Here is a 25717-nt window from a genome sequence, read left to right on the forward strand (position 1 = left end):
GTCCCTGCTTGCTGTTGAAAAGCAGGGGTAAAATCCACCAGGCAAAGAGCTTTCAGCAGCATTTCTTAAGCACCGAAGTGGCCAAAAGGTTTCCTGCCACCGGAGCGAAGGAAGCCCGGCACCCCGCCCTAGCTGCGAGGGGGATGAGACGGATTAATCACCAATAATTAGGGGAACTCAATCAGCTGCGGTGTGGCAATCAAGGAAGATACATGGAGCGCAGGGAGACGGATGGTTGTGCGCATTTATTTTGTTTGTTTTTTTTTTTTTTCTTTGATAAAAATGGTATGCAAATTACACAGCCATGGAGGCTCTTGGGAAAATATCACCCTGCTGGTCCTTGGGGAGAGTTTTCTTGGAGAGTCGTAACATTCAAACACACCAAAATGGGGGGAGGAGGGTGGTCTAAACTGGGAAGAACATGAACGTCAACATTTTCCAGTGGAAAGAAGAGGTCTTTAACTCATTTTTCAACCTCTTCTTGTTTGTACGCTTTCAGAAATGAACCTGCTGAGCCAACAAAGCCCCTGCATCACTGCACAAGAACTGTTTGGGCAGAAACCCACCTTTCAAACACCTTCTGCACGCCACTTCAACGCCAAGCCTGATCCCTGAAGGCATCCAGGCTACTCTACACTATCCCAACAGCGTCAGGAACCATAGTGCAGACGTCGTTTTCATGCACATCAACCCTTTCCCAGGAGATTTGTGACACCTGCGTGCGAGGGACACAAGCTCGGTTCATCCCATGAAGCATTAAGACAAATGACATCAGGAATTTCCAAGTCACTTCAATTTTTTCTTTTGATCCATTCCCAATAAGATGCTGGGAGAAAGAACCAGAAACCAAACTTGGCTCAAGTTTTAAATATTTGCCTGAAAGGAAGGCTAAGGGAGGGAATCATGTACAGTTAAAATCAAGCTACTCAAAACACAATCATTCAGGTAAATAACTAGAAGTATCGCCTCTACCATCTAGAGAAAGAGAGAAGAGTGTCTGAGACAGAGGGCATATTTAGGAAAAAATACACATCTGAAGTCTTTGTGGCCACGATGAGAACTGGAATCCACATACAAGCCAGTTAAAGAGCATTTCAACATGAAATCTTAACTTAGTAGGAAGGTCAGGGGTTAAGCTGTATCTTTTTTGTTTTAAATACATGGACAGCTGTCAGATATGAAAATGATGGTGGGCTTTCCTGAAAGATCCCCCTGCGCATGTGTATGGATGCGTGTGCTGACATCTGTGGGGCAGCATGACAAGAGTTTAGGAAGGCTGGGAGCCCAGCAGTCTCTCAATAGCTGCATTGATGTCTCCACCAGTGGCAATGAGCGCCTGGAGGTTGGCCTCACGATTAATGAAGCCCATGGCATTCAGCTGCTCCAGCTGCTGTTGGAATCGCACTTCAGGACTCTGCGCCTACAGAGGAAGAGGACAAAGACCTTAGAGGCAGGGAGAGGAGATGACATCCAACGTGGACAGAAACGGCTGCACGGGGAGCCTGTGCCAAGCACTGAAACTCTCCAGGCTCATTTGGCGACCTTACCAGCCTCCCCCAACCTACCCCAGGCTCTGGCAGAGCCCCCAGTCAGCACCCAGTTGGTCCCAGTCCTGTACCTACAGCGACAGCAGCACTGTGCACGGTGCTCTTAGTTTCAAAGCATTTACCCCAAAATTACCACTCTGGGACACCAAATCCTGCAAATTTAGCAGCAAGCACCGCACCCAAGAGAAATCCGCTGCGGACCCGCGTCCCCGGAGCGGGGTGGGATCGGGACAAGCTCTAGCTCAACCCTGCAGGTGTCCCCCAAAAGCCCAGCAGCGTGGAGCTGAGCGTTACATACTTGAGAGCTTCCTCCGGCCAGCAGCTGGATCATCTGCTGCATGAGCTGCTGTTGGGGGTTACCACCCCCAGCTGGAGAGGCACTGGCCGGCGTCGAAGCAGAGGGAACGGGGTTCTCCGGGATTGTGCTTCCTCCTGTGGAGGACGGGGGCATTCGAGGCATGCCAAAGGAGCCGAGGCTGCAGAAAAAGGCAGGGTGTGCTCAGGGGCAAGCTGGCGCTTCTGGGCGTCCCCTGCCCGTCTCGTGGGAGTTGGGCAGCAGGGGGGAAGCCCCCGCCACAACCCGTGCTTCGGGACAGCTTTGTAGACCTCGTCGGCCTCGTTTGTACCCCGGTCATGCACGCCACAGGGCGCAGGCAATCCCAACAGAGGTGCAGCCTGAAAGGAACTGCAAAAGCTGAAGGAGACCCGCGCTGTCAGAGAGCAGAGGGCCCGAGGGCTGCTGGCAGATCAGTCTGACCTCGCTTCCCCACCCAACCTCCTGGCTGCGCATCTCGTTCCTCCTCAGAGACAAAATTCTCGAGCCCAACCGCTACCAAAAGACAGGGGAGGGACCCAGCAGCTCCCGAATCTTTTTGGAGAAAATAAAGGGTCAAGGACTTCCCCCGCACTGAGTGCAAACAAGCAGAACGTGCTAATTAGCTGGAGCTCACTAAGGCCTGCAGGCACACACACACACAGGTCCCCATGCCTCTCCTTGATGAATCGACCGCTCGTCTGCCTGCTGGTATCGAGCACGTCAGCTCTGCCTGCAGAAACCCAGCACTCATTACCTTGGCACTAGTCCTGGGGCCTCCGTTTGCAGCGTCTGGAGTCCCTGCTGGATCTGGAGGAGCGCCTGCATGGCGCGGGGGTTGGTGAGAATGGAGAGGGAGTCTGGGTTCTGCATCTGGGAACAAAGGGGGAAAAAAAAGAAAAAAACAACACTCAGCGGTACCAAACAGCGAGAGCTTCTGCAGCCAGCGAGCCACCAGCTTTAAATCTGAACCAGCCTCTGCACAGAGCTGCGCCTCGAGCCCTGCAGCCAGGGGCAACCTGCGAGTCTGGTTTCTCCTTCGAGTCTCTAGACTGCAGGGCTCATCTACACAGAGACGCTGGGAGAGCTCAGATCAAATTTCCTAAAGAGGCTCGGTGAATCGGCTTAGAAAGGGGGACACATGCCTTCGGAATTAGAGCGATTCTATTTGATTTACCTGAGTGACCCAGCTGCTCTAGCACAGTTAGCTGTTTTCAGTTTTGTAAGCTCATTACTGCGAGAGACTGTCCACAAAGGGGTTTCATGCATGGTAACTAGTCCAATTTCAAGGCCAGCTTTAGGCAGCTTAGATTACCTAATTTAGGTGGCCAAACACGCTCTCACTTTCCCCTCTCCTTTGCGCAAACCCCTTTCTTTCACAGCCCAAACCACCCACGCCCACATGCTTCCTACACCACTTGACGACACAGCCGAGATGCTCCCTTGCCTACAGAGGATGCAAAAGCTCTGGAGCCCGGGGGCTGAGAGCAGCACAGGGCCAGACAGGGGCCTTTACCTGCTGCAGGAAGACAGGGAGCTGAAGGCGGAGCTGTTCTTGAAGCTGTGGATTCCCAGCAAAGAGGGGGACATTTACCATGATCTAGCAAGAGACAGCACACGTAGGTAGGGTCAGAGGCTTGCTGCCGCTGGCTGTTAGACCCTACGTTAACTAAGCCACGAAGAACAAGTCAGTCATGTCCCTGACTTCCTCCCTGGGCTTTCAGCACGTTCCCCTGCTAGTGGGAACTGAAATAAGGCAGCTCAATTCCTGGCAGCAGTGTTGAACGCAGGACCCAAGGGCAAAGAGAAGGGCCAACGCCACGTGCCTCTGAAAGCCACTTTCTTTCGTTAGGGGCTCACCAAAGACACAGAGTTCACTGCTTACTGTGACTAGCTTCAAGCTACTGAGAAATAAAACAAAAGTTGTACATGTTCACTCAGCTCTCAGCAAGAAAAAAACCTCTCCAACTACAGAAGCAGACTGGTCTCCTATGTGTCATGCCCTGATTATAGCAGCTACAAACACAATGCTTTTTACCTGTGCTGCAAAGTCCGGGTTCTGGGCAAGAGTTTGCATCATGCTCCGCATGTAAGGGGCAGAGATCATGTTCTGCATCAGCTGAGGGTTTTCGGAAATCTGCTGCAGGAGGCCTTGCATCTCTGGGCTGTTAAACATGCCTGTAAGGGTAAAAGGAAGAGAAGACAAAGGAAAACCCGTTACAAGCCTGAGCACTGCTGCAGCGCCTGAAGTACACCACCACCTAGCCACTAGGCAACAGGGAATATGGCTGTGAACAGCCACAGCTGCTTGCCACCCTCTTTCTGGTCCCTCTCTCGCTTACGTACCAGCCCCAATGCTAGCAGCATTCAGCCCGAAGGGGTTGGATACGGTCGGTGTGCTTTGGGTGGTTGCTGGGCCAGTGCTGCCTTCGCTGTTGGGCGCCTGGCTCTGGGAAGCAGGGGGCGTGGGGCTCCAGGGGTTCGGTAACGGCTCTCTGTTCTCCGTCCGCAAAGGCTGAGAGCTTGAGCTATCAGAGTTCCCCGTCAAGGAAGAGAAAGGATTGTTGCCAAACTAGGGAAGAAGGGGAGAAGGAAGAAAGAGCCTTAATCAGTCAGCCCTAACAGGGAACGTTGGACTAACCCCACCGCTGCGTGGCTAGGGAACAGCCCGTCGTATCCATCTGGGTCCAGGATTTGCTAAACACACGGCATCGTTCGCCTCCCGAGAACTTTGTAACCCACAACACACCACATCCCGAAAAACTCCAGGCTCGAGAAACGGCCGCAGCCCTGGGTTTGGCTCCCCAGCGCAGGCCTTCCAAACATCCATGTAAAAATCAGCACCCGGACATACCAGTAGGTAATGCTAGACCGGAGTATGTCTGCACAGCCTTCTGCAGCCAGACCTGCGCTCGCTCCTCCCGTGCTCCGAGCCAGCTGGATCCCAGCCAGCTCCAATCCAAAGGCGTCGGGCTTGAGCTAATACACTAAGCCCTGGTGGGAGCCGAGGGCCGTGCTAACGAAGCTGTGGGGCTTTCGGATCAGCACCGGCTGGCACCCAGCCTGCTCGGAGACCAGAGGAGCAAGGGCAGGTCTCTACACCCAAATCATGCAGTAAAAAGGCAGCTGACTGGCACCGCATGACGTTCTGCTAACGGCTGCGCTCGTAATTGGAAGGGGAGGGGGTGGACAGCTGTGGTTTGAGGAGGCTGCCCGTCCCCATGAGGGTTAGGGAGAGGCCAAATCCCCCTGCTCGGTGTGCTGTGCCCCGCACGCAGCCCGTACCTGCTCCCTGGCCGCGCTGAACATGGGCTCCTGGATGTCCGTGTACATGCGGCGCAGGGCGTTGTAGCCTCCTGGAATGCTCTCGAGGTTGCTCAAAGCACGGTCCTGGTTCCGCATCATCTCCTGCATCATGGCAGGGTTACGAGCCAGCTCCATTGTCTGCGAGGAGAGAAAGGTGGGAAGCTCAGGTCTGTGTGCACCACCAAAGACTGGAGCAGATTGAGAGCCTGGGGAGCAGCCCGGTGGTATTCTACTGATTTACCAACCAAGCACTGCAAGAGTTAAAGCTCAGCTCCCAGAAGAAAGAGTATAATTAAACCCGTTTCACAGCCGGAGAGCAGAGAGATCATTTATCCAAGCAAAGGGAGCCCAGGGATCCTGGCTCCTCCCACCCTTGCTCAGCTTTCTTCCTTCATAACCTCGATTCCGCCTTGTTTCGTTTCTAAGCACTATCAGGACATCCAAACATTTAACACCCAGATGTTCCCACTCCAAGCAGGTGGACCACGTTCCAAAACTGAGAAGGTGGAAGAGGCTGGATCCTTCCTGTTGCAGGAAAACCGAGTAATTCACCATCTCCAGGCTTCTCGTGGGTCTCCCCTGCTCAAGGAACACCCAGACGCCCTTTGAGATGCATAAATATGGATCCTTCACCATTTAGCCCTGCAACGCTGGAATATTTCATGTAGGCCCAACACAGTTGAAAGGAAAGACAACTGGAAGCACAGGGAAACTACGCTCATACTGGGAAACACCTCCTGAAAAGTCTTCCTGGAGAAACAGCAGCGCCCTGCCAACTATTTAACACTCACACTCTCACTTTTCCCCTCCAGCTTCCCTTCCGACAAACCTTCAGACAGACAGCTCGCTCTCCGGGGCACGGGCCCTCTCTGTTCTGGGACAGTACAGAAAAAAAAGAGACCTCTAGGATCCCAGCCTATGCCTAGCGTAGTATTTTACTAGTAAAACATCAACCCTACAGCTCTGTGGTCTGCACTTAATCCAGCCCCAGAAAAAGAGAAGAACAAAACCCATTCACAGCAGCTTCATTTCTCCCTGACTGCTTTTGCTCCCGTTACACGGAACACAGCAGCCTTGTGTGTGGCACACCAGAACGATCCAAGCATCCTTTTTTTTTTTTTTTGCCCACCACGGAATAGATACAACAGCCCTGCAAGGGAGATAAGAGTTGCAGGCATGTGGGTTGTGTAATCGCTATTCACTTAACTCGGGACCACCATCTGTTTGTGAGGAGCTTACAGAGGGAAGGAAAAGGAGGAGATCTCTAAATTCATCAGGCTGGCATTCACACGCCCCCTTTCGTGAGCAGACACCGAAGCTGGTCCACAAACAAAGCTGGCCCTGCTCGGAGAAGCCCCCCGTGTGCTGACCCACCTGCCTCATGAGCTCTGGGTTGTTCAGCATGTGGCTGATCTCCGGGTTTCGCTCCATGAGCTGCTGCATTTGGGGGTTGGCCATGATCATCTGCCTCATGAGGTCCGGGTTCGACATCATGTTCTGCACCAAGGGGTTCTCCATGATCTGCGACAGCATCTCGGGGTTGGACATCAGCTGCCTCTGCATCTGCTGCTGGAGCTCCATGAAGTTGGCCGAGCCCATCCCAAGGTTGCCCAGCCCGGTGATGCCGCCGAAGCCAGCTGGAGAGGGAACAACACACGGGGAGAGAGGAGGGAGTCAGAAAACGCCGGCAGCTGCAAGAAGAGGACAAGTGCAGCAGCTGAACTGCACCCACACTCATCTGGGGGTATCCTATTCCTACAGCAGCCAGCTCTGAGGGAGGACACCCCCTGCACATGCTTCGCAAAAGGGTTTTTGCTGTTCTCCTGAGCAGGCAAACCGAGCTGCGCTGAGGGAAACGACTCGTGCAAGCAGCAGAGACAATTACAGGGGCTCCCGGCTCCTTCCCGTTCGGCTTTCTCCCGGCCAGCACTTACAGAGGATGGACGTGGCACTGTTGGGGCCTCCATCTCCAGGCCCTCCCCCAGTCCCTGACCCACTGCTCCGCCTGCTGCCGGCGTCCGAAGCGGCGCTGCTGGATGTGGAAGGCTGAGACGGGGCAGCAGGAGAAGGGGAGGTGGAGGTGGGGGCAGAAGCAGCGTTGGGGGCAGAAGCAGCAGCTGTTGGATCCTGGACCCTGCAAAGAAACAAAACGAGGCGTTGAACTCTTGAAAACAGGGAGATGGGAGCAGAATCCTCCGCGTGGGACACGGGACCGTGCGCCCTGGAGCAAGGCAGCCTCCCTTCAAGCCCGCTGGCCCAGCAGCAGCCAGCCCCTTCTGCTTTCATTCCCGGCTGCACAGCTGTGGCTCCCAGATGCCTTCCATCTGTTGGAATCTGCCTCCCACCCTCCTGATGCATAACAGCCTCTGACATTTCATCCTGGCCCACACCGAGTGGCTCGACTGGTCTTCCTCCGAGCTGCATCTAGCTCTCGCCTGAATCGCGCTGAACTCTTTACCTCAGCCATATCCTTGAGCAATGAGTTTGCTCCAAACAGGAAAATCCTCCTGCTGCTCCCGCAGAAACCACAGGAGGTTACAGCAGGGCTAGTGGATGGGGTAAACAAGAGTTGGCTTTGCTGCAACTCCTCTCCTGCTCTGAGCATTTCTGTTGGTGCTCCTGGGGACAAAGTTAAGTGTCTGCCTTACCCTACAGATGGAGAAACGAGGCATGAAGCAGCGAGCATCCGCCCCAGACAACACTTCTGGCCAGCAGGGTTATGAATTCACACCTCTGCTCTTGGTTTTACCTTCCACGTGAGGCTTCTCCTTCCAACACAAGCTTTCCGTGGCTTCTTTTAACACCCACAGGACCACAAGCCACAGCGCAGCAGCAGATACAGGACGCCAGCTTTCCTGACTAAACTGACCCAGACCAGTACCTCGTACTCACGGGTCTTTCCTTGGGATTTTTATGGGCCTTTAAAAAAAGAACATGGCAAAGATTCTCGGAGGCATCTGCAGCCGTGACAGCGGGAGCCCTGGACTGGCCCTGAAGAGCTTTCAAATGAAATTAGATGGCAAAATTCACTTTACCCACCTCAAAAAAAAAAAAAGAAATGCCATTTATGTCACTAACGCATAACGAACGGCAAACTCTTGGTTTTTTGTTTTTCCCACCCTTTTCTCTTCTCTCTCCTGCCCCAAATCCCTTCTCTAAGCCCCTCTCCTTCTCCACGTGTTCTCTGGGACTTTCAGAACCTGCCCTGAAGGTCTCACCCTGTTTTCCAGCCCCATCCGACCGGTGCTGAAAACCACCGGCCGCCGATGGGGAGGCAGAGCGCGTGGGGAACAAAGCAAATAGGAAGCTTAACAAAAAAGGAAGAAGGAAGCTGGAGAAAGGTCACTTGGTTTCTCTCAGCACAGGAAGAGGCTGTAATGACTTCAGTAAGCGCTTATCTGTGACTCGTGGAGAATAAAACGAGCAGCCCAGGACAGCTCTCTCATTTACCCTTTGAAAAGGTTCCCAGCTAGCGCAGCTTGCTGCGGGGACAGCAGTAAACAGCCTCAGCCTATCAAGGTACCTGGAAATACAGGATTCAGAGCAAGACCTCCTGCAGAAGCTGACAATACACACTCTCCTTCTTTGTAAATAATAAAAAAAAGCACTAATCCCCACTCCGGCAGCTCTCCCGGGGGACAGCAGAACTGCACAAAGAGCCGCGGCCCCGTTCGCTCCCTGGGCGGCCGCTCAGCCTGCAGCAGGGAGCCCAAGGAACTGTCGCAGAGGGCATTTTGAGATCAACAAGACGCGGCTGAGGCACAAAAACAGCTCCCAGGAGCCTCTCGTGTGCCTTCTGCTTCACTGGGCAGCGCTGGGAGAGGCCCAGCCCCACAGGACCTCGCGCTCACCCCGCGGTTCTTGCTCAGGCGGATGCGAGGGAGCCGGGCTCGGGCTGGAAGCCACCAAGGGGTGTGCCCGCAGCGTGTTCTCGAGCTGCTGACCTCACTGCAAGCAGAAAAAAAGGCCCAAGACTCCCCAAATTGCCAGCTGTCCGCACGTGGCCACGCAGAGCTACCTGCAGGTGCCACAAGGAAGCCCTTTTGCCCCACGGGGAGCGCTGCGGGTCCTCCACGGCACCCGAGAAAGGCTGAGCTCCTGGCTGGAGCACGGAGCAGGAAGGGAAAAGCACAAAGCAGGCATCGCTTTCAGCTCTAAGCCAAGCTCACCGGGAAGGTGATTTCTGTTAGCAGCGAGTCATCTGGGTTAGAACTGGGACAGCGTCGAGCTCAGATGGGATCTCGCACCATGACCAAGTTAAGAGAGGCTCAAACTACACAAAGCCTCGCCTGCAAAAGGTGCTGGGGGGCAGCCTGGCCCCCTCAGGAACCCGCCACGAGCTCACATAGCCCCAAAACCCAGGGAAAAGTGCTCTGCTTCGGTCCCTGGTGCAGCAGAGCTGCTCCACCACGGCGTAATCCCAGCGCTGCTTTACTCTCAGCTCCCTCCTCCCCTCCCCGTGTGGACCAGTTTCTTACTTCTGTGGAGTCTTAATGACCAAGTGCACCGTCAGCCCATCCTTGATCCCGTGTTGATTCAAAGTGTCTCCGTCCTTCAGGATCTTCCCGGCAAAGATCAGAACCAGCTGATCCTGTTTGGCTTTAAACCGCCTGGAAATCTCTTCTTTGAACTGAAAAAAAAACAAAAAACAAAAAACAAAAAACAAAAAAACAAACAGAGCACGCGTCAGGCAAACGGCTGGGGCCAGGAATCGGAAGATAACGCTGCAGATAGCATCGGCGGGGCACGCAAACGGCGTTGGGAACCGACAGCCCTGCAGCACCTCACCAAAAAAAAGGAGCCCGTGCAGGCAGCAGTTCAGTCGCCAGCTGCTGAGGAGGTCTGAGGCGTTCAGGAAAACGAAAACAACAACAAAAAAGGCAAAGCCGAGCCCTACACCGCTTGCAGGACGAGGAGCAAAGCTCAGAAGGCGTCGAACAATCACCTCGAGGCGAGCTGGAGGCTTCCAAAGTTAAAACCAAGCGTGCCTCTTAGGGCTAATCCAACACACCGCTTGTCCTCAGCGCCCGAGCTTTATTTTATTTTATTTTATTTTGTTTTATTTTTTTGGAAGGAAAGCCCTGCTCTGACTGAACAGGGGAAAAGGGCACCGTCCTTTCACCGCTGCCATCTCCTCCGTGCAGGGCGATGGGGAGGGATTAACACCTGCCAATAAGCTCGGCACCGCCAGCTCAGCTGGGGCATTCCCATGTTGATTGGAGAGGGGAAAAAAAAAAAAACGAAAAAAAAAAACGAAAAAACACAAAACCTTTGCATTTGGAAGCCCCGGACCAGCGGAAATTCACCGGGAAAGGCCGGGAGGAGAAGCGCACACACGGAGCTCACAGCCTTTGCACCAAAACCCCACAAACCCAGCACCCAGGAGGGCAAAGCCCTAAAACCCGAGGCCCTCCTGGCTCTCCTCACCCCTTGCCCCTGTCCCCGAGCGCCGTCAGGTTTTGGGGAGCTGCTTGGGAAGGAGCAGAAGGACCCTAAAAGCCCCAAACCACGCTGTGGGGCTGAGAGCCGTGGCGGTGATGCCGCTTTGCCAGCGCCGGAGCCGTTTTTGCCATCCCCTCTCGCTGGGCTCCCTGGCAGGAGCAGCCCTCGCACCCATGGGTGCCAGGCGGGCCCCGAGCTCTGCCCCAAAAACGTTTGCAGCCCCATTCTGCCCCCCGCCCAGGGAAAGGATCCGGCCCCAAGCCCAGCACCCCGCAGGCTGTGCCCCCCCACCCCAAAGCTCCGCTCCCCGCTGCCCTTCCCAGCCCACCCCAGCGCCGTGCCCCCCGTTCCCCCTTACCCGGGGGGGTTCCCCCGAGCCCTCGCAGCCCCCTCCCCAAAACCGAGCCCTCCCCAGCCCCCTCCCCGCACCCCCAACAATGCCACGTCCCCCCCCGAAACCATTCTGCCCCCCAAAAAAAACATTCTCCCCCACCTCCAACCCCCTTCCAGCCCCCCCACCTCCCCCCATATAACCCAAGGGGGCCTTACAGCACCCCCCGCCCCCTAAAAACCATTTCTCCCCCCCTCAAACTTCCCCCTCCCCGAATCCTCACCTCAAGCCAACACCCCCCGACCCCCCAAATCCCCCTAAACCCCCCAACCTCCCCCACACCCCCTAAATCCTCCTACACCCCCCAAATCCTATTACACCCCCCAAACCCCCGAAATCCCCCAAACCCCCCCACATGCCCCAACCCCCCTAAATCCCCCAAACCCCCCCAGACCCCCAAATCCCCCTAAATCCCCCAAACCCCTCCACACCCCCCAGATCCCCCAAACCCCCCAAATCCCCTATTTCCCCCCCAAACCCCCAGATCCCCCCAAACCCCCACACACCCCCTAAATCCCCTATATCCCCTCCACACCCCCAAATCCCCCCAACCCCCCCTACACCCCCCAATCCCCCCTATCCCCCAAACCCCCCCCACACTCCCTCACACCCCCCCAACCCCCCCCAATTCCCAGCCCCCCACCTCTCGCACGGAGGCCCCGTCCGCGATGACGATCTCCTCCTTATCCTTGGGGGTCTTCACCGTCACTCGGATCAGGGCTCCCCCGGGCCCCCCCAGCTCCACCCCGCCGGGGCCCGGCCCTCCTCCACCCCCTCCTCCTCCTCCTCCTCCTCCTCCTCCGCCACCGCCGCCGCCGCCGCTCGGCTCCGCCATCTTCGCCGCCCGCCCGGGCCGCCGCCGACAGAGAAAGGCGGCGCTCGCCTCCCGAACCCTCCCCGCTTCCCAGCTGCCTCCTCCGCCCCCTGCCGGCCCGGCGGAGCCGCTGCAAAGCTGCAGGGGAGGGGAAAAAAGGGCTGGGAGCCGGGGAAAGGTTTTTATTTTTTATTTTTTTTTTGGGATCGAGTAGGCCTCAATGGGGGGGGGACTACAACTCCCAGCGTGCCCCGCGCTGAGCGGGCCGCGGGTGTGTGTGTGTGTGGGGGGTGGACTACAACTCCCAGCGTGCCCCGCGCGGATAGGGGGAGGAAGGACTACAAGTCCCGGCGTGCCCCGCGCCTGGTAGCTCCTGAGGAGGAGGAGGAGGAAGGGGGAGGAAGGAGAGGGGGGGGGGAGGGCGCCGCCATGCTGCGGCCCAAGGCCCTGACGCAGGTGCTGAGCCAGGCCAACACCGGCGGCGTCCAGAGCACGCTGTGAGCGGGGCGAAGCCGGGCTGGGGGCGTCCCTCAGCCCCCCCCGGGGGCCAGCAGTGGGGTTGGGGGGTCGTGAGGGGGCTGCTTGGGGGGGGGGGGGAGGGGGAGGGGGTGGAATCCCCCCCCTTCCTGACCCTAAAGCTTGTTTGGGGGCGTTGGGGTCGACCCCAGATCCGTCATCGTCTTGGGGGGTTTGGGGGGGGGTGGTGAGCTGTGGGGGTGGCAGCCGCACCCTTGGGTGCTGGTGACCCCCCCCCCCTTTATGCTCTGTGGTGCCCCAAATTGCCAAATTTTCGTTTTTCCGTCTCTTTCGCAGGCTGCTGAACAATGAGGGGTCCCTGCTGGCCTACTCGGGCTACGGCGACACCGACGCCAGGGTGACCGCCGCCATCGCCAGCAACATCTGGGTGGCCTACGACAAGAACGGGCACCAGGCCTTCAACGAGGACAACCTCAAGTTCATCCTGATGGACTGCATGGTACGTGGGGGCTGCCCCCCGCCCCCCCAACCCCACAGACACCCCGCCGCACCCCACTGCACCCCCCCAGGGGTCCCTGTGCAGTTTTGGGGTCCGACAGGTCCCGTTTTTCTCCGGGCAGGAGGGCCGAGTGGCCATCACGCGCGTGGCCAACCTCCTGCTGTGCATGTACGCCAAGGAGACGGTCGGGTTTGGGATGCTGAAAGCCAAGGTAACGCGGCGGGGAGGGGCGAAAAGGGGGCGTTGGGGTGATTCCGGGAGGAAGAGGATGGCAGAGCTGGAGGAAGCAGCCACGCCAAGGCTGCTTTTTTCCCCCAGGCAGAGTTTTGACAGCTCAGGCAGGAAACCACCCGTTCTTAAGGCTCCAGGGGGAAATTTAAGCCAAAATGAGAACGCAAACGGCGTCCATGCCGATCCCAAATCCCCCCCGGGTGCTGGGGCAGGATGTGGGTTTGCCCGCGGTGACCGGGTCCCCTGGGGGCTGCGGTCCCGGCGCGCTCAGCACCCCTCACAGCGGTCCCCACCTGCAGGCGCAGGCACTGGTCCAGTACCTGGAGGAGCCGCTGACACAGGTGGCCGCATCCTGACCCCGGGAGCAGGGAGCTGACGGGCTCACGGGGGACAAGGGACACGGCCAAGAGCTCCGACACCGTGGAGGGGAGCCCCGGAGCCTGGACGTCCGCTTGCTGCGGGGGGGGGACCAAGGAAAGAGGAATAAAAACGTGTCTGGTGCTCGTGTCCTTCTGTGCTGCTCAGATAAAAGGAGGGAGAAAAGGTGAAACGGGGCAGCTACCCCTCAGCTTGGGGTCTTAGGGGCTGCAACAAGCACAAAAAGGTGCCCAAAACCCCTCTGCCTTCCTGCGGGGGGGGGGGTCTGGGGGGTTCTTTTCCCCTCCCTGCTGCTCTTGGCTTTCACATGATGGCAGCAGAGGGGAGGAAAAGCGCCGGTGTCCGGCCAGATCCCGGCTGAACCTGGGGCCCTGCTCCTGGCCCCGCTGCCCCAGCCTGCCCCGCGCTGCACCGGCCTCGGGATCGGGCCCAGCTCCTCCTCCGGCTGCCCCGTGACGGTCCCAAGGGTGACTTTACCTGCCCAACCTGTGCTGCCACCACCCGTCCCACCCCTTGAGTCAATCCGGCCCGGGCCCCGCTGCTCCGCCAACACCACCTGCGGCGCCCTCCGCTCCCCCCGGCCCCGTTCTTGGGCTCCCCGGCACCGAGGAGACTTTGCCCTCCTCATCCCCCTCCCTCGGCAGCCTCCAGCACCCCCTGCCCTGCTTGAGGCTTTGCAGAGGGAAGGAGGAAAAAAAAAAAACACAAAAAACCAGCCGGGGCGGGCGACATGAGCAGCGCCGAGGAGGATTACAACTTCGTCTTCAAGGGTGAGGAGGAAATTTCGCCCCCTTGCCTTCACCCGGAGGACGGGGTGGGATGAGGCCAGGGGTGCTCCCCCAGGCTGGCGTTTCCCAAACCGGGATGGGGCTGGGGGCTACCCCTGTGCCCCTCGAGCGAGCCGTCGGTGCTGCAGAGGGGTTTTGGGACTGGGGGGCTGGCGGTGGGGTCGGGGGGCTGCCTCGCTGCCCGCGGAGGTACCGGGGACCCTCTGCCACCCCGGGGGCACGGGTTAAATGGAGGGGGTGACGCGGTTGGGGCCGTCCCCGCGAGGTGTAAACGTGCCAGCCGAGGGCGGCGGGCGCTTCAAAGTCATCCTGCCGCGGTGCCCGGCGGTGGCACGCGCAGAGGACGCGGGTGCTGGTGTCCCCCCCACAGTGTCACCGGGTAGGACAGGTGCCACCAGCCCCACGTACCCACCGGGGACGTCCCCTGGGCTCGGCAGTGTCCTCGTCCTGCTCCTGCTGCCTGGATTCCCCCTCCCTGAGCGGTGCTGGGGCCTCAGCGGTGCTCAGGGGGTGCAGGGGGGGCTCTACGAGCCCCTGAGTGGCTTTGGAGAGGGGCTGTGAGCTCCCACGGCAGGGTTGGGGCTCCGTTTGCTGTGCCGGGGGGTTAAACCCATTCTCGGCCCATGTTTGGGGCCATTGCCAATAGGGCCAGGGTGGTCCAGGAGCTGCTTTCTTCTTTTTTCTTCCTTTCTCCCTTTTCTCTTTCTCTTTTTCTTTTTCTCTTTTTCTTTTTCTCTTTTTCTTTTTCTCTTTTTCTTTTTCTCTTTTCTTTTTCTCTTTCCTTTTTCCTTTTTCCTTTTTCCTTTTTCCTTTTTCCTTTTTCCTTTTTCCTTTTTCCTTTTTCCTTTTTCCTTTTTCCTTTTTCCTTTTTCCTTTTTCCTTTTTCCTTTTTCCTTTTTCCTTTTTCCTTTTTCCTTTTTCCTTTTTCTCTTTTTCTTTTTCTCTTTTTCCTTTCCTTTTTCCTTTTTCCTTTTTCATCTTCACCCTCCTGGGCTCACGCCATGTCAGGGTCATCCCTGTGCCACCCTCTGGGACGGTCCAGCAAGGCAACAGACCGCTGGCGGGGCTGAATTAGGCCAGGAAAGGTTCTCCGAGCCCTCCCGAAGCCTTTCGGGTGCCCTCCTCGCCACCCTCCTCGCCCGGCCCCAGCGGGGATCCTCTGGCTTCCCTCCCCAGTGGTCCTGATCGGGGAATCCGGGGTGGGCAAAACCAACCTCCTGTCCCGCTTCACCCGCAACGAGTTCAACCACGACAGCCGCACCACCATCGGCGTGGAGTTCTCCACCCGCACCATCGCGGTGGGCGACGCCACGGTCAAGGCGCAGATTTGGGACACGGCCGGGCTGGAGCGGTACCGAGCCATCACCTCCGCGTAAGGACGGGGCTCCCCGCGCCCCCCCTAACCCTATAAACGAGGCTGTTTTGGGGTGTCACACCTCGGGGTGACGGTGGGGCTCTTCCCCAGGTATTACCGGGGCGCCGTGGGGGCCCTGGTGGTCTTCGACATCACCAAGCACCAGACCTACGACGTGGTGGACCGCTGGCTGAAGGAGCTGTACGACCACGCCGAGCCCAGCATCGTGGTGATGCTGGTGGGGAACAAAACCGACCTGGCGCAGGCTCGGGAGGTGCCCACGGAGGAGGCGAAAATGTTCGCAGGTACGGCCGCTCGCTGCTCCTGCCGCCCCAAAACCGAGCGGGGAGCCTCCAAGCCTCCAAGCTAGCGGGCGCTCGCGGCAAAAAGGGGAGTCCCGAAAATCCCGGGAGGGGCCCCAAAAGGAGCCGTGCCCTCGCTGGGGTCCCCATCGTCACGGGGTGGGGGGGGGGCCGCTGTCCTTGCAGAGAACAACGGGCTGCTCTTCTTGGAGACCTCGGCGCTGGACTCCACCAACGTCGAGCAGGCTTTCGAGACCATCCTGAAGGGTGAGCGCTCCGGCACCGCGGGGTGGCACGGGGTCCCTCATGGGGTCCCTCGTGGGGTCCTGTCCCTCGTGGGGTCCCTCGTGGGGACCCGGGGCTGGGCGGAGGATTCCCAGCGCGTCTCTCCTCCGCCCTGCTCCGCCCCAGCAGTTTTGGGGCCGGTTTCGGTGCCGTCTTTCTGGCTGGTTTGGTTTCCGGCCCTTTTGCGCTGGGTGTTTCGCTCCCTGCCACCCGCTGGCTTTGTTCTCAAGGCCCTGGGGGCTCCTTCTCCCCTTGTAATCCACGGTCCCCTGGGGGGCAAAAATCCCTCGGGGGGGGGGGGGATGCTCCTGACTCAACGTCTCCGGCATCCTGCTGAACCACCCGCAGGGGCCTGGGGGGACGGAGAGGGGCGGTGAGGGACCTGGAGCACCTCTCCAGGAAGGAGAGCGAGGTGCGCCGTGCCGTGCCATGGGTGCCGTGGTGCCATGGGTGCCATTTGTGCCATTTGTGCCGTGCCAACCCCGACATTCAAAGCCCTGACCCAAATCGGGCAAGAGGAAACCACAAAGTGTTCCCCACCACCCACGGGGACGCAACCGCAGCGCGCTGCTCCCCTAACCCCTCAAAGCATCCTCCCGAACACGACGGGGAGCCTTCAGAGGTGTCTGCCCCCCCCCCCAGGACACCAATCTGCCCCCCTTTTTTCTCTCTCCCCCCGGACCCTTTTGTGTTTTGCAGAGATCTTCCAGAAGGTGCAGAAGCAGAAGCAGAGGAGCAGCCAAAGCAGCACGGTGTCGCTCGGCAGCGAGAGCCCGGAGAGCTCGGCCCCGGCGCAGGGGGAGAAGCGCCCGTGCTGCGTGGCCATCTGAGCCCCCCCCGGGCAGCTCGGGGGGGGTCCTGGGACCAAGGGCACGGAGCTGGGGTTGGGACTGGTCCCTTTGGGCCACCAACACGGGCTGGGGGCAAGCAGCCTGCGGTGCCACCCCCTGCTGCGGCGTGGTGGGGAGCCTGGAAAGCGGGCAAATTCTGCCAGAAACGGTGAAAAGCCTCAGTGCCGGCAGCTCTGCGCCATCCGCCTCGTTTTTATCGGGTCCTGAGCAATTAACACCAGCACCCGAGCTGCCCCGGATCCCGATCCCGATCCCGGTCCCTCCAGCCCCGCCGTGCAGAGGACTGAGACACCCAAGGGTGCTGCTGGTGCTTCTCGCCGGGGCCGTGCCACCCACGGGAGCTGCCGCGATCCTGCTGTGGGGTCTGCGCCGCGCGCTGGGGACCTGCCTGTCCCCACAGCTCCGCGTCCCCAGTGGGGACAGCTTCGGGGTCACCACATCCCAAAATGTGGTGCTGCCACCATTAAAGGACTTGCGAAAGGCGGCTCCGCTCTGCTGGAATCCCTCAACCCTCCTGGCCTCAGCCCTGCGCCCCCCACCCCATACCCATGGGGTGCCCCTTCCCCTGTCCCAATGGCCCCCAGGGGGATGCCCAGTAGCTGATCGGCCCCAAAAAGGGGCCTCTGCCGAACCCCCTGGGAAATGGGGGGATGTTTCTGGGTTCCCAGGGTCTTCCCCCGGGTGTGGGACCAGGGCTGGAGGCTCCGCATGGGCAGTGGGGTTGTGCTGTCATGGGGGAAGGGGGAAAAGGGGAATAGGGGAACAGGGAAATAGGGGAAGGGGGAAATAGGGAAAAAGGGGAAGGGGGAAGGGGGGAAGGGGTGGGAATAAGGGAAAAGGGGAATAGGGGAAATGGGGGGAATAGGGGAAAATGAAAATAGGGGGAATAGGGGAAGGGGGAATAGGGGAAGGGAGGGAGAAGGGGAATAGAGGAAGGTGGGGGGAAGGGGGAAAGGGAAAATAGCGGAAAAGGGGGAATAGGGGGAAAGGGGGAGAGAGGGAAAGGGGTAATAGAGGGAAAGGAGGAGTGGGGGAAAAGTGGAAATAGGGGAAGGGGAGAAGAAGGGGGAGGAGGGAATAGGGGAAGGGGGTAAAGGGGAATAGGGGAATAGGAGAAGGAAGGGAGAAGGGGAATGGGGGAAGGGGGGATAGGGGAAATGGGAAATAGGGAAAAAAGGGGAATGGGGAAAAGGGGGGGAGGGGGAAAAAGGAGAATAGGGGAATAGGGGAAGAAGGGGAAGAGAGGGGAAGGGGAAGGGGAAGGTGGGAAGAAGGGGGCTGGGGACGGGGGGCTGGGGGTCCCGGGGCCCCGCCGCCCCCATGCACCTGGCCCAGGTGAGCCGCCGGGCGGTGACGGACAGCCCAGCCCGCCAATGGCAGCGGGGGAGGGCGGGGGGGGACCAATGGGATCGCGGGGGGTGGCCCCGTCCCGCCTCCCCCCCCCCCCCTCCACGCCCCGGTCCGGAACTCGGGGCAGGGGCAGGGGCAGGGGCAGGGGCAGGGGCAGGATGCGGGGCCGGGACGAGGAGTACGACTGCCTCTTCAAGGGTACGGGACCGGGACCGGGACCGGGAACGGGAACGGGATCGGGAACGAGAACTGGGACCTGAACCCGGGATCGGGATCGGGATTGGATCGGGATCGGGATCGGGACCGGGATTGGATCGGGACCGGGATCGGGAACCGGGAACCGGGACCTGAACCCGGATCAGGACCGGGACCGGGACTGGGATCGGGGACCGGGAACCAGGACCTGAACCCGGATCGGGATTGGAATCGGGGACCGGGAACTGGGGACCGGGAATTGGGGACCGGGACCTGAACCCGGGATCGGGATCGGGACCAGGAACCGGGAACCGGGGACTGAGATCTGAACCCAGAATCGGGATTGGGATTGGAACCGGGAACCGGGGACCAGGGCCGGGAACCGGGACCTGAACCCGGGATTGAGATCGGAATCAGGGACTGGGAACCGGGGACTGAGATCCGAACCTGGGATCGGGATCGGGGCCGTCATCGGGGTCCTGAACCGGGGACCTGAACCCAGGACCGGGGACCGGGACCGGGGACGGGAACCAGGGATCGGGATCGGGACCTGAACTGGGGACCTGAACCCAGGCCCGGGACTGGGGACCGGGACTGGGACTGGGGACCGGGACCTGAGTCTGAAGCAGGACAGGGGAAAGAGACTGGGAACCAGGACCTGGGACCTGAACTGGGAACCAGGGACCGGGACTGGGGACCAGGGATGGAGACTGGGACCTGAACCAGGAACCGGGACCGGGGACAGAGACCGGGATCGGGACCTGGGACGTGGGACCTGAACCCAGGACTGGGGCCCAGGACCTGAAGCGGGGACTGGGCCCAGCTCCCGGTGCTGGGCAGGTGCTGGGTGCCCCCGCACCCAAGGGTGCGAGCAGCTCTACCTGGCCCTGGCTCCTCATTAGTGCTGGGGGAGGGCAGCACCCATGGGTGGGGGGTGCTCGGCCCCTGGGCAGCCCCAGGAGGCTGGGGGGGAGTCGTGGGCAGAGAGAGGAGCGGGGAAAAGCCCCCCTGGGAAGGGAGCCGGGGTCCCGGTGCTGTTGGCTGGAGCAAAGTGGCGACAGGACGTCGCCAAGTCGCGACAGGACATCCAAAAGTCGCGATAGGAGCCAGGGATGGCCTTGCTGTGAGTCAGCCGCCAGCACCTCCCCCGGCCCCCGCCCAGGAAATCAATCTCGGAGTTGCTTTGGGTCGGAAGGGACCTAAAAAAATCACCTCGCTCCGACCCCCTGCCGTGGGCAGGGACCCCTCCTGCCGAGCGGGTGGCTCCAAAATCCTCCCCAGAGCTCTCCCAGGACCCAGCGAGGGGCGTCCCCTGCGTCTCGTCCGCTGCTACGCCGGAGGCACGGCTCTGGGGGGGGCCCAGCAGCTTCCCCCCTATGGTGCCGGGTTCCTAAAGGAGCTGGGGCTGAGGGCGGCTGGAGGTCGGGCTCTGCTTTTCCTTCCCAGTTTTTCTCTTCTTAAAAATAAGAGAACCTGGCTTTGAGTCCAGAACCCGTCGGTTCCACCCAAACCAGGGGCAAAGTCCAAGGGAGACGCGGTGTTTCGGGGCATGGAGCTGGGACAGCGCTCGCTGGGTCCCCGGAGCTTTGCTGGGGCTTTTTTTTTCCCCAAACGGGTGCTGGTTTCGGTTTGAAGCAGCATTCTCCTGACTTTCTTTATGAGGGAGCATCCTGCTCCTAAGGCTTCCAGGGGCATGGCACACACGTGCCTCAGTTTCCCCAGCTGGATTCGGCGCTGCCGGGGGCGTGCACGGGGCCAGTGGAAGCCAAATTGCAGCAGCACTGCCGGCGTCGGAGACCTTGTGCTTGAGCCAAGGGAAGTGGCAACCTGCCGTTAATTAAACACCGAGCCTGGATCAAAGCGCTGAGGCTCGTTAACGAACCTGGCACATTGCTGGCCGCTGCGTCTCCTCTGTTCATCGAGGGCAGCCCAGCCCATCGTGGTCTCTCCAGGCATCCACAAAGCGCCCCGCGGCGTTGGGAGCCTCCCTCCCTCTGCTGCTGGTCCCTCGCAGGGTTTTGTCCCAGCTGGGGAGGGCAAGGTGAAGCCCCCCCCAGAGTCCTCGTTGCCCCGGGGAACGGACTGAGCCAGCAGCCATGAAAAAGAAAAGAAATCCAAAGCTGTTGAGTCACAAACCCAACAAACTCGACAGGGGAGCCGTGACGGAGCCTCCCCGCAGCCTGTTGTTGCGCCAGGTTTTACAGGAAATAGGTAGAAAATGCATCACCTGGCCCACACCCAGGGACTTTCCTCCTCCTCCTCTTCCTCTTCTTCCTCCTCACCTCCTCCTCCTCCTCGGCTGGTGCTCGCTTTGGGACCAGCTCTTTAAATCCCTGGTTATGCCCCAATTCCCTCGGGATGAAAAGGAGATGGGGGCCGATGGGGACGTCCAAGTCCGTGCAGGGCTGGGGATAATTTGGGGATAATTGGTGCTGCCTGGTGCTGGGGGGCCGGGGGCTGACGCTGTGCTTGTTCTCCCCCCCCCAATCCAGTTGTGCTCATCGGGGACTCCGGTGTGGGGAAGAGCAACCTCCTGTCCCGCTTCACCCGCAATGAGTTCAACCTGGAGAGCAAGAGCACCATCGGGGTGGAGTTCGCCACGAGGAGCATCCAGGTGGACAACAAGACCGTGAAAGCTCAGATTTGGGACACAGCCGGGCAGGAGCGGTACCGGGCCATCACCTCGGCGTGAGTGTCCCCCCCTTGACCCCCCAAAATCCCACGTCTCTTCCCTGGGAATCCGCCGTGAGCCCGTCCCCTCGCTGTCCCCCCAGGTATTACCGGGGGGCCGTGGGAGCTCTGCTGGTCTACGACATCGCCAAGTACCTGACGTATGAGAACGCCGAGCGCTGGCTGAAGGAGCTGCAGGACCACGCCGACGCCAACATCGTCATCATGCTGGTGGGCAACAAGAGCGACCTGCGGCACCTGCGGGCCGTGCCCACCGACGAGGCCAGGAGCTTTGCAGGTATCCCCTGAACCCCATCCCACCCCATCCCACCCCATCCCACCCCATCCCCTATGACTCCTGGCTGAGCTCAGGCTGTCCTCGCAGAGAAGAACGGGCTCTCCTTCCTCGAGACGTCGGCTCTGGACTCCACCAACGTGGAGACGGCTTTCCACAGCATCCTCACGGGTAAGGGGTGGCCAGGTTGCGTCCTCCTGGGACCTATTTAAGCTCTGGGGGTGGGATCCTTCTCCCCATGACAGGTGGGTGCTCCCAGCCTCTTGAGCTTTTGGGGAAATCTGAAAACCACTGAAATCCACATTTTTTTAAAAAAAAAGCTTTCCCTCCTTCTCCCCTTTTCTCGGCAGAGATCTACCGCCTCGTGTCGCAGCGGCAGATCGCCGGGCAGCCCGAGTCTGAATTTGGCCCCAGCACCACCATCGAGCCCGTCCGGGTGCTGCCCACGCAGCAGGAGGGCCGCCAGGCTCCCTGCTGCCAAAACATCTGAGCCCCCCCCTCATGCCCTGCACACGGAGCCGTCGCCTTCCTCACCCTCTACCTCTGCTCGCTGCAGCCCCCCCGGAATGGGATGGGGCTGGGGGTCTCTTCTCCCTCACGGCCGCTCCGTGCCGCCTTGTGCTGCTCTCCCCGTGTTTATGTAGGACCTACAGGAATGGAGAGGAAAAGCTCTCCCTGAGCCGCGTGTCCCCACCAGTGCCTCTCTTCCCCAGGGCTCGGGACGTGCCACCTTCACCTCCTTGCTTTCTCCGGCCCCAAAGTCACCTTAGGGTGACACCCTAAGGCAGCCCACCCCTTGCCTGGTACCCAGGTTTTTGTGGCACCCGTGGGTGCAGCCCTTTGGGGAAGGTTTTTTGGGATGGTGAGGGGCCAGGGTGCACCCTTCTTTCTGCCAGGCGAGAGACTGGGTGCACCCAGCCCCGGGCACGGCTCTGGGTGAGGATGGGGTGCCCTGCTGGGGGGTGCAGGGGGTGATTCCCACCTTGGACCCCGTTTTTGTGCCCTGAGCCCCTTTGAGGCACCCCTGCAGCGCAGCCAGCTCAGAGGACAAAGCTGCCCTGTCCTTCAGCTGGGTGCTGGGACGCACAAGGAGGGGAAAGGGGGCTCCCAGGCTGGGGGGATTTGGGAAGATTTTGCCACTTTTGGGGCTGTGGGATGAGGACGAGTGGTTTGGCGACAGCAGGGCGCAGCCTGGGGACGAGGCTGCCGCTAGATGGAGCGTGTGCTGCGCTCATGGGGGGCTGCCAGCCCCGATCCCACTGCCCAGGGGACAGAGCCGGGCCCCCCAGGGCTGGGACAGAGCCGGTGCCACTGGCGTGATGGGCAGGGGGCAATGCAGGGGTCATCCCATCCCATCCCATCCCATCCCATCCCATCCCATCCCATCCCATCCCATCCCATCCCATCCCATCCCATCCCATCCCATCCCATCCCATCCCATCCCATCCCATCCCTTCGTCCCAGGAGCGCATCCCCCGGTGTGTGGGGGGTTCTCTCTTTCCACATCTGCCCACGGTCACCCCGTTCCACTTGGCAGGATTTTGCCTTGGGGCACGGTTTACTGACAAAACGGGAATTTGGACAGGATCCTAAAATAAAGTTGCTGCTGGAGGCTTTTTCTGCCTGTTGGGGTCGTTGCTTGAGCCCAGGACCCGCGCCAGCTCCGGCCCCGTTTTTCCCCCCCGTTTTTGGCACACGGCAGCTCGGTGGCATCCCCAGGCAAGGAAGGGCACAAAGAGGAGCAGGGTACAAAGGAAATGTGGGGCCAGCCCCATTTTGGCTTGATTTTACCCCTTTTTGAGCAGCCACCGTGGCAGCACCTGACCCTTGGCTGGAGCCCCCCTGGCGCAGCGTGCCCCCGGGCACCGCCACATCCCCAGGGTGTCGTGGCTTTTAGCTCCATTTTTCTCCAATTCCCCCATTTTTACACAATTCCCGCTAGAATGTGGCAGAGAGGGTGACCCCAAAGCTCACAGCGACGGGAACTCGTCGCCAGGGCTGAGGGTGGCAGCGGGTTCAGGGCATGGGATCGCCATGGAAGTGAAATCCCCTTGCTCTGAGCAGGGCCCCGCTCCCACCCGCCGCTGCTGGAGCCCTTCCCAGAGCGTGAACAGACAGAAAACAAGAGCAGATACCAAGTTTCTTAAGTAATAATACTTTAATAAAATTAAGTTCTTAATGTAATTTAGCACATTTAATACATTAACCCTTTCCCTTCTTTGTTTTTTTCTACAAGTTGTGCAACATCATTATTTTAATTTTTTATTTTAATTTTTTTTTCCTTCTCCCCTTATACTATATGCCTCAAAACTCAGACAACGAGCCTAACTCTACTTCTATGTTCGGTTATATCTCTCTCTCAGGCCTTTATTTTTGCGTAATGCCGGAGAGATGAAAATACCTGGATGGAACATGTGATCGGTTTCCAATAGTAACAATCCCGACTACAGGTTTCCTATGACGTTAAAAGAAAAGGAAAAAAAAAAAAAAAAAAAAAAAAAAAGGGAAAACACAACGTAACAGGGAATGGACTTTAAGCGGAGGGGCCACGGTCGGGATGCCGAGGCCGACACCGGCAGCTCCGTGGATAAAAGCGGATGCACGTGGGCTCGTTGGGCATTTCGGAGCGAGGGCGAGAGAAAGTTCAGTGGCACTTGGCGAGCGAGGGCTGCGCGGGGCTGAGCTCCCCTGGAAGCTCCCTGGGGCTGAGGCTTTGCTCGAGAAATGGGGAAATGGCCCCAGAAACGCTTTGCCGGAGCCCCAGCGGCAGAAAGCTGGAGCTGGGACCTCCAATACTGGGAAGAGCTGGAGGAAATCGCAGCCGATGCCGGGATCAGCCAGCACCACACGCCCGGCCGTCAAATCCCACTGCCTTTCACGCCTGCTTAACCCAGGAGCAAACCCTCAATTGCAAGACAGGATCTGGCCCCGGCTTTTTTATTTTATTTTTTCCCTTTTCTTTACAATTCTCTTGAAGGGAATTCAAAAAGAAAAAGGAAAAAAAATAAATAAATCCAAAAGGGCCGATGGTCTCACAGCTGAGCAAAGCAGCTGGGAGTTGAGGGAAGACCCCGCGGCCACGCGGCGCTGCTCTGCCCCGTCCCTGGTCCTCAGCGAGCTGTCCCCAAGCATCGCCACGAGACCAGGACGTGTTCTGCCATCAGCCACCCAGTGAACTGGCACCGCCACCGCCAGGCAGGGTGGGGACACGATTTCCTTTTTATTTTTATTTTTTTATCCCTGCGTAGCTGCGCAGACAGCGGTGGAACAACTCCAGATTTCACATTAGTGTCACTTTACCGGGGGTGACTTTCAATTTGCTCCATTAGCAGCCCTGGAGCGATGCTGGCTCGGGTCCAGCAGGGACACCGCAGCCTGCCAGGGCCAAAGGGACTTTGGTTTCCCGGGGAGGAACCCCACCGAAGCGGGCGAGCGGCACAGGGACCAAGGCTGAGGCTGCCCAACCTCGGCCAGGCTGACTGACAGCAGAACACGGCTCCGAGTTTCAACCCGCAACACACCACAGACTGCTCATGAACATCCTAGAAAGGTTTTGTTTTGTTTTGTTTTTTTTGGAAGAACCTGCCCATCCTGGCTCTGCGGTGCTGACACCGAGGGAAACCTTTGCGGGGACGCGGCAGAGGCAGGATGGGACCCCACGAGCCGTGGACAAGCGACTATAAAGTGCATCCGCTCTCTGGTCCAGGGCGCCGCTGCACAATGTCAAGCACTGACTCTTCTTCAAGTATCAAAACCCAAAAAAAATAAAAATAAAAAATAAATGAGGTAAACCGAAAATGAAAGAGCAAACAGGCCGCTCGCTGCCCCGCGGGGAAGGACCGGGTGGAGGGGTCGTGCCTCCGCGTTCCCGAACCGGCGCTGGGCTGACGGGGCGGGCGCAGCGAGCGATCTCGGATTCACAGTGCTATACGCAGAAACCGAATGAGAACTGTCTTCGCTTCCTGTCCTAACCTATTGCATGGCTTTGCTGAATGCTGGTAAGCGGCTGCCTCGTCCCGCCCCGGGTGCGGGCGCCGGGGTGGCCGCTGTGGTTGTCGAAGGCTTTGGGATCCTGGCGGATGCTCCTGAACCGCGGGACAGCCAGGGCTCGCTCCGGCTGAGCCACGACACCGAGGAGAGGAGCAAGAGCTAAACCCGGAGGTAACCAGCCACCTTGCGAGGGTGTTTTCTTGGCAATGCTCCACTCCCTCCGCGACCAACGGAGCTTG

At 59.2% G+C, this 25717-nt stretch overlaps 4 protein-coding genes across 5 annotated transcripts; 3 read left to right on the top strand and 1 right to left on the bottom strand.

Annotated features, from left to right (window-relative positions):
* Positions 1–226: 226 nt before the first annotated feature.
* UBQLN4 (ubiquilin 4) lies at positions 227–11849 on the bottom strand. 2 transcript variants are annotated; one of them, XM_084500248.1, is made up of 11 exons: positions 11643–11849; positions 9645–9796; positions 7101–7300; positions 6541–6803; positions 5146–5304; positions 4207–4432; positions 3899–4038; positions 3377–3460; positions 2618–2733; positions 1846–2023; positions 227–1420 (listed from the first exon to the last, which is right to left on the bottom strand). In XM_084500248.1, the coding sequence occupies exons 1-11, from the start codon at positions 11832–11834 to the stop codon at positions 1268–1270; spliced, it is 1863 nt and encodes a 620-aa protein (XP_084356374.1). In that variant the 5' UTR covers positions 11835–11849; the 3' UTR covers positions 227–1267. The 2 variants fall into 2 exon arrangements, with proteins under 2 accessions (XP_084356374.1, XP_084356375.1); XM_084500249.1 differs by lacking the exon at positions 3377–3460.
* A 350-nt stretch (positions 11850–12199) lies between these two features.
* On the top strand, positions 12200–13527 carry LAMTOR2 (late endosomal/lysosomal adaptor, MAPK and MTOR activator 2). The gene is made up of 4 exons (XM_084500573.1): positions 12200–12310; positions 12627–12789; positions 12911–13000; positions 13320–13527. The coding sequence occupies exons 1-4, from the start codon at positions 12243–12245 to the stop codon at positions 13374–13376; spliced, it is 378 nt and encodes a 125-aa protein (XP_084356699.1). The 5' UTR covers positions 12200–12242; the 3' UTR covers positions 13377–13527.
* Positions 13528–13816: 289 nt separating this feature from the next.
* RAB25 (RAB25, member RAS oncogene family) lies at positions 13817–17462 on the top strand. Its single transcript, XM_084500574.1, has 5 exons — positions 13817–14168; positions 15363–15558; positions 15652–15845; positions 16029–16109; positions 16827–17462. The coding sequence occupies exons 1-5, from the start codon at positions 14129–14131 to the stop codon at positions 16955–16957; spliced, it is 642 nt and encodes a 213-aa protein (XP_084356700.1). The 5' UTR covers positions 13817–14128; the 3' UTR covers positions 16958–17462.
* A 971-nt stretch (positions 17463–18433) lies between these two features.
* LOC311425016 (ras-related protein Rab-11A-like) lies at positions 18434–22165 on the top strand. The gene is made up of 5 exons (XM_084500481.1): positions 18434–18526; positions 21016–21211; positions 21298–21491; positions 21579–21659; positions 21839–22165. Exons 1-5 carry the CDS (start codon positions 18487–18489, stop codon positions 21976–21978), a joined length of 651 nt encoding a protein of 216 aa, XP_084356607.1. The 5' UTR covers positions 18434–18486; the 3' UTR covers positions 21979–22165.
* Positions 22166–25717: the final 3552 nt, after the last annotated feature.

The sequence above is a fragment of the Aythya ferina genome, assembly GCF_964211825.1.
Source record: "Aythya ferina genome assembly, chromosome: 29".
Lineage (NCBI taxonomy): Eukaryota > Metazoa > Chordata > Aves > Anseriformes > Anatidae > Aythya > Aythya ferina.